The sequence below is a fragment of the Oncorhynchus masou genome, chromosome 5 (genome assembly GCF_036934945.1).
Source record: "Oncorhynchus masou masou isolate Uvic2021 chromosome 5, UVic_Omas_1.1, whole genome shotgun sequence".
NCBI classification, from domain to species: Eukaryota; Metazoa; Chordata; class Actinopteri; order Salmoniformes; family Salmonidae; genus Oncorhynchus; species Oncorhynchus masou.
The window spans coordinates 18,871,123-18,878,559 of NC_088216.1; the positions used below are offsets into that span (position 1 = coordinate 18,871,123).

General features: G+C 38.7%; 1 protein-coding gene across 4 annotated transcripts in view; it reads right to left on the reverse strand.

Annotated features, from left to right (window-relative positions):
• Positions 1–291: 291 nt before the first annotated feature.
• The window catches only part of LOC135535931 (uncharacterized), a 10,662-nt gene continuing 3,516 nt past the window's right edge, over positions 292–7,437 (reverse strand). For 2 of the 4 annotated variants that reach the window (XM_064962345.1, XM_064962339.1), the window contains exons 6-10: positions 6,473–6,574; positions 6,206–6,236; positions 5,387–5,436; positions 5,235–5,269; positions 292–1,122 (exon numbers count right to left, since the gene is read on the reverse strand). In XM_064962345.1, coding sequence (XP_064818417.1) covers positions 1,027–1,122; positions 5,235–5,269; positions 5,387–5,436; positions 6,206–6,236; positions 6,473–6,574 — 314 coding nt within the window. In that variant the 3' untranslated portion in view covers positions 292–1,026. Of the gene's footprint in view, positions 1,123–5,234; positions 5,270–5,376; positions 5,437–6,205; positions 6,237–6,472; positions 6,575–7,437 lie in introns of all 4 variants that reach the window. The other 2 variants (XM_064962347.1, XM_064962355.1) reach the window with 2 other exon arrangements.

Consider the following 7,437-nt stretch of genomic DNA (forward strand, 5'->3'; position numbering starts at 1 on the left):
TCTTACGTTTTTCCACTGACAATAACTGTGGGTGAGACATTAAACTGGCGAGGTGGAGCTGAACTGACGAGCGTTCAATCATTTCCAGCTGACAAATTGTAAAAGAGAAGCTATGACTGTTAAAGTACGAACTCTTCACGGAGACTGCCCTCTAGTGTCTCTTTCATGGAACTTCAATGTAAAAAAAAATTGTTGGGTAAATGAATACTCTTGATTTTAAAGGGACATTTCACATATTTTTTACACGTGGCCTTAAGTCTACGTGCATCACACTCAAACACATGAAGCCGCTAAAATTAAATTACAGCTTTTATTATAAAATACATTTTATGTACATGAAACAACTGATGAAATTCAATAAGATTCAGTGAAAGTGACCTAATGCAAACTTGTGAAACTCAACACGTTAGAGGAAATGTGAACTCCTCTGTTCCTGTAATCACGGCTATTTTTTCAGCCAGAAATGTAAACAGAGAGAACATGTTTCCCATAGATAGAGAGAGTTGTGATGTATGATTAGACATGTGGTTGTTGCTTAGATGTCCAAAAGGTGGAGGAAGTCAAAGAGAGTAGGTTGACCTTTTAGATATATTAATATAGATAGATAGAAAAGAAACGGGTTCAGGGAGAGAGAAGAGAGGGATAGAGAGGGAAAGGGTTTATGGAGAGAGAAAAGAAGGATGGAGAGGGAAAGAGAGAGAAGAATGATTGAGAGGGAAAGAGAGAGAAGAATGATTGAGAGGGAAAGAGAGAGAAGAATAATTGAGAGGGAAAGAGAGAGAAGAATGATTGAGAGGGAAAGAGAGAGAAGAATAATTGAGAGGGAAAGAGAGAGAAGAATGATTGAGAGGGAAAGGAAAGGTGACAGAGAGAACAAGAGATCAGAAAGAAGGACAGGGAGCATGAAGAGAAGTACTGTATAGAGATGAGAAGGGTCAGGGAGAGAGACAAGAAGATGGACAGAAAAAGGAATAGAGAGAAAGCGAGCAAGTGAGAATAGAGGGAACGAGAGAGAGGTGAAAGAGGTCAGGAGGATGATGTGTTGCCAAATGTAGAGAGAGTTCTCCATGGAGGGGACCTGCTGAAGGCTGTCTCTGCTGCTCTGTCGTCGTTACCCCATTCCTACACACACACACACACACACACACACACACACACGGTTTCATTATTACAGCACATTTAAGTCAAATTTGAAAACACACACTTTTGAACACACACACACGGTTTCATTATTACAGCACATTTAAGTCAAATTTGAAAAGTTCCTTTTTCTTTTGAAGCAACACATGCGGTTTCATTGCGTAAAATCTAAACACTTCCTTTAGGAGGCTCTTTTAGGATCCAAACACAGTCCGTTTCCCCTGATGGATTATAGCTTCACATGAAGTCGTGACGATAGCATTGTGGGGACTTTGTCCACGGTAACCCATATACTAGCACCTTGTCTGGGGAGAGGGTTTAGCTTAATAATCCACCTCATCAAGCTAATTAATGAGATGATTACAGCTAACGAGAGGAGGAGGGCCCATGCAGGTTGGCCCAGGTCACAGAGGAGCAGTCATGGGAAGTTGACTCAAAGCGTGCTTGTGTTCAGTAGGGAGGCAGACAGAGACCACAGAGCCCCAGGACAGCAACACATTTAGACCCAACCAAAACATGAGATCATTACTTCACACATTGGACAGAATCAACAGAGCAAACTAGAATGCTATTTGTCCCTAAACAGAGAGTACACAGTGGCAGAATAGCTGACCACTGTGACTGACTCAGGCTTAAGGAAAGCTTTGACTATGTACAGACTCAGTGAGCGTAGCCTTGCTATTGAGAAAGGCCGTCGTAGGCAGGCATGGCTCCCAGGAGAAGACAGGCTATGTGCTCACTGCTGTTGTGACAAGAAAATGGCAACCAGTGAAGAACAAACACCGTTGTGAAAACAAACGTATTGATGTTTCATTATTTTCCCTTTTGTACTTGAACTATTTCCACGTTGTTACAACACTGTATATAAACACTGTATATAAACACTGTATATAAACACTGTATATAAACACTGTATATAGACATAATATGACATTGGAAATGCCTTTATTCTTTTGGAACTTCTGTGAGTGTAATGTTTACTGTTAATTTTACTGTAAATGATCTACTCCACTTGCTTTGGAAATGTTAACATATGTTTCCCTTGCCAATATAACCCATAAATGAGAGTGAAAGAGATCTCTGCAATCTTCCCCAACTCAAGGATCGTGGTGTCAACCCTTCTACAGAGGAAGGACTTCCACCCTGCCACAATCCAAAGAATAAACGTCAATGTACACTTGGCCCACCCTCGATCTGGACTGTCTCAGGACCATGTTCACCTGTACAGGGAGACAGTCACCATCCTTGCCAAGACTCTCAAGGACGTCACTTTAAACCCGACCTCTCCACCCAGAAACAGCGAAGCAATCTCCACCCCCGAGATCACTAAGGCAACACCCCGGACCAGCACCCAGGCTCCCCCAGCCCGGGCCACAGCACCACCAACCTCAACGCTCACCACAGCCAGTGTAGCTCAGGCCAGCCCAGCTCATACTTTTTTCCACCATAATTTGCAAATAAATTCATTAAAAATCCTACAATGTGATTTTCTGGATTTTCTTTCTCATTTTGTCTGTCATAGTTTAAGTGTACCTATGATGAAAATTACAGGTCTCTCTCATCTTTTTAATTGGGAGAACTTGCACAATTGGTGGCTGACTAAATACTTTTTTGCCCCACTGCATTTTACAAATGAGCCTCCTTGGCTAATCTAAAGAAACATAAGAGCAAACCAAAAATAATGGTTGGTAATGATTGCAAAAATCGAAGAAAGTCATTGAGAAATATATCTAATGCAAAACACAGAATCAGACAACAACAATACACGCCTTCAATATGAGGAAACACTGAAGCAATACAAACATACCCTAAGAACAAAAATGGAACAGCACATTAGAAATCAGCTGGATGGAATTGTGGAATCCATAGAATCAAACCACTTCTGGGAGAATTGGAATAAATTAAACAAATCTCATCATGAGGAATTGTCTCTCCAAAATGGGGACATGTGGACAAATCACCTTTGCAAACCTCTACAGCAATATAACAAAGATCCCAGAACAAAAAGATATACAAGAAAAATATCAAATACTTGAATCAGCATTCAAAGACTATCAGCATCCTGTGGATACCCCAACTACAGAAGAAGAATTAAAGGGAAAACGATATACTCTCCAACCCAAATAGGCCTGTGGTGCTGCTGGTATTTTAAATTAAATGATATAATTTACAGATCACAAATTCAAATTGGCTATACTCAAACTCTTCAACATTATCCTCACTGAAGGCATTTCCCCCTATTTCTGGAACCAAGGATTGGTCAGACCAATCTATAAAAAGGGAGACAAATTTGACCCAAATAATGACAGAGGAATTTGCGTTACCAGCAACTTGGGGGAAATTCTCTGCAGTATCATAAATAGTAGACGACATCATTTCCTTTATGAACACAACGTCCTGAGCAGAAGCCAGAATTTAAAAAAAAGAAATTGTACAACAGACCACATTTACACCCTCCACACTCTAATTGACCAACAAGTAAACCAAAACAAAGGCCCAATCTACTCATGTTTTGTCGACTTCAGGAAAGCATTTGATTCAATTTGACACACAACTATTTTTTTAATGAACTAATAGAAACTGGTATTGGAGGAAAACATAATGATGTTATTAAAATCAATGTACGCTAAAAACAAATATGTGTTTTGCAACAAGCAAACAGACTTCTTCTCTCAGGGACATGGAGTGAAACAGGGCTGCCCAATAAGTCCAACACTATTTAACATCTACATTAATGAATTGGCAAAAACATTAGACGAATCTGCAGCAACTGGTTTCACCGTACACAACACCAAAATCAAGTGTCTGCTGTACGCAAATGACCTGGTGTTGCTGTCTCCCACTAAGGAGGGGTTACACCAGCACCTAGATCATCTGCACAGGTTCTGTCAGACCTGGGCTCTGACAGTTAACCTAAAAAAACTGAATATAATGATTCTATTTGGACACAGTTCTATTACAACACACCAAAAACGACACATATCTAGAACTAAATATCAACAAGACAGGTAGCTTTCACATGGCTGTAAACGAGCTGAGACAAAGCAAGAAGAGCATTCTATGCCATTAAAAGGAACATTAAAATTGAAATTCCAATTAGAATCTGGCTCAAAATGTTCCAATCAGTTATAGAACCAATTGCTCTATATGGCAGTGAAGTATGGGATCTGCTCTCTAATAATGAATGTACTAAATGGGACAAACATCCCATTGAAATACTGCATGCAGTGTTTTGTAAGACTGTATTGCTTAGTGCAAAGAAATATTCAGAATTGGTCCAATCCCCCCTCCTCATTCGAATTGAAAAAAAGAGCCATCAAATTTTACAACCATCTAAAAACAAGTGACCCCAAAACATTCCATCACAAAGTCCTACAATGTCAACACATGAAACAAGGGAAGAGTCCCCTCAGCCAGCTGAGGAGTTCACCAACCCAAACCAACACCATAGAGCCTCAGGACAGCACTCAGAAAATCTGGCACAACCAAATCATCACAAAACAAAAATAAAAATGTATCACCTATTGAAAGACACCACAAAAAATCAAAGTAAACTTCAATGCTATTTGGCTCTAAACAGACAGTACATGGTGGCAGACTATCTGACCACTGTGACTGATAGAAAACTGAGGGAAACACTGACTAGGTACAGACTCAGGGAGCACACAGCCTGAGGGTCAGCCAGTGAAGAGTGCAATGTAATGTCAATAATATTTCCCATTTTGTTTTGCCTTTCATGCCATGTGGCTTCTCAGTCAGGTTGAGACTGGTCTACTAACATTGCTTTAATGTATTATTATTCTCATTGATATTGTTGTTGTAGTTGCTGTTCATGGTAATCCCATTTCCTCTACTACTATTGTTATTGCTGTTGGTCCCTCAACTTTTTTTATATATATATATATTTTGACAATGTAAGTAATTTAACTTTCCATGTCAATAGTCTATGAGAGAGAGAGAGAGTTGTGATGTATGATTAGACATGTGGTTGTTGCTTAGGCGTCCAAAAGGCGGAGGAAGCCAATGAGAGTAGGTTGACCTTTTTGATCAATAACAAAGTATATTGAGTTGAATTGGAGAGAGAGAGACCTTACCTGAGAGGTAATGCTGACACGTTTGAGGGTCAGGTCTGGAAACACACAAACAAATAGAATCATGTAAAGAAGGATGTCAGTGATGATGACTATATGAAGGCATTATGAGACATGAGATCATTGAATCACTCTATTCACTTACAAACACTCACCAAGAACATGGTCCCCGGAATGAAGCTTGGCCCATAGAAGAGCCCCCTCCCTAGACATAAAAGAGAAATACTACTATAAATACTATTTTAAATGGATAAATACTATTAGAAAACTATTCTAAAGGGAGAAATACCATTAGAAATACTATTCTACAGGGAGAAATACTATTAGAAAACTATTCTAAGGAGAGAAAAACTATTTGAAAAATGATACTAAAGGGAGAAATACTATTAGAAAACTATTCTAAAGGGAGAAATACCATTAAAAACTATTCTAAAGGGAGAAATACCATTAGAAAACTATTCTAAAGGGAGAAATACTATTAGAAATACTATTCTAAAGGGAGAAATACCATTAAAAACTATTCTAAATGGAAATACTATTAGAAAACTACTATTCTAAAGGGAGAAATACTATTAGAAAAACTAAGGAGAGAAAAACTATTCTAAAGGGAGAAATACTATTAGAAAACTATTCTAAAGGGAGAAATAAAAACTATTTAGAAAACACTATTCTAAAGGGAGAAATACTATTAGAATACTATTCTAAAGGGAGAAATAAAAACTATTTAAAGATAAAACACTATTCTAAAGGGAGAAATACTATTAGAAATACTTTTCTAAAGGGAGAAAAATTAAAAACTATTAAAAACTATTAGAAATTTTCTAAAGGAGAAATACTATTCTAAAGGGAGAAATACTAAAAAATGATTCTAAAGGGAGAAGCACTATTAGAAAACTATTCTAAAACATCTCATGCTCTATGATATTACTGTACTTCCCTGAAAGTCAGAGACTCATAGAGGATCCAACACCCACCTTTTACGCTTTTCTTCCACCATTACCTTAACTGGACAATGAGAAGAGAAACGAGAGAAGAGAATTAAAAAGTGAAAAGGTGTAATGAACAGAGTCAGTGATGTCATATTTTGAATGGTAAAGGACATTTCTTTAAAGGTTTACTAGCCTGGTCCCAGATCAGTTTGTGCTGTCCTGCCAACTCCTGTTAAGGTAAACCACTCCTGGTTGACAAGAGAGCACAAACTGTTCTGGGAACAGAGTATAGGTTAACAGGTGTAACATTACCTTTCCTCTGCACCGCCACACCCACGCCCACCAGTACAATGAAGAACAGAACCACAACAGAAAGACATCCCAACACCAGAGGCCAGTCCACTCCAGTCAGCCCTAGCAGAAAGACAATATCACCTGTCAATCAACGAGCCCCCATACACATACGTATTATCTTAGTTAGAGCCTGTTTGCCACAGCAGGAAACTAATCCTGCAGCAACAGGAAATGTTGTTGTAATTTCCAGGTTATAATTATTGGACATTTTTTGGAGAAGTTGAAAAACATTTCGTAATGAAAAATCTGTGGAAATTGTGTCTGTGTCTAATATCAATACCAAACATCACTGTGTCTAACATCAATACCAAACACCAAGCCCACACTGTGTCTAACATCAATACCAAACACCAAGCCCACACTGTGTCTAATATCAATACCAAACATCAACATCAATCAATACCAAACACCAAGCCCACACTGTGTCTAACATCAATACCAAACATAACATCAATACCAAACACCAAGCCCACACTGTGTCTAACATCAATACCAAACATCAGGCCCACACTGTGTCTAACATCAATACCAAACATCAGGCCCACACTGTGTCTAACATCAATACCAATCATCAGGCCCACACTGTGTTTAATATCAATACCAAACATCCCACACTGTGTACCAAACATAACATCAATACCAAACATCAGGCCCACACTGTGTCTAATCAATCAATACTGTGTCTAAATCAACCAAGCCCACACTGTGTCTAACATCAATACCAAACATCAGGCCCACACTGTGTCTAACATCAATACCAAACATCCACAGTCTAATATCAATACAAACATCAGGCCCACTAACTGTGTCTAACATCAATACCAAACACCAAGCCCACACTGTGTCTACATCATCAATACTAATATCAAACCAAACATCAGGCTCACACTGTGTCTAACATCAATACCAAACATCAGGCTCAC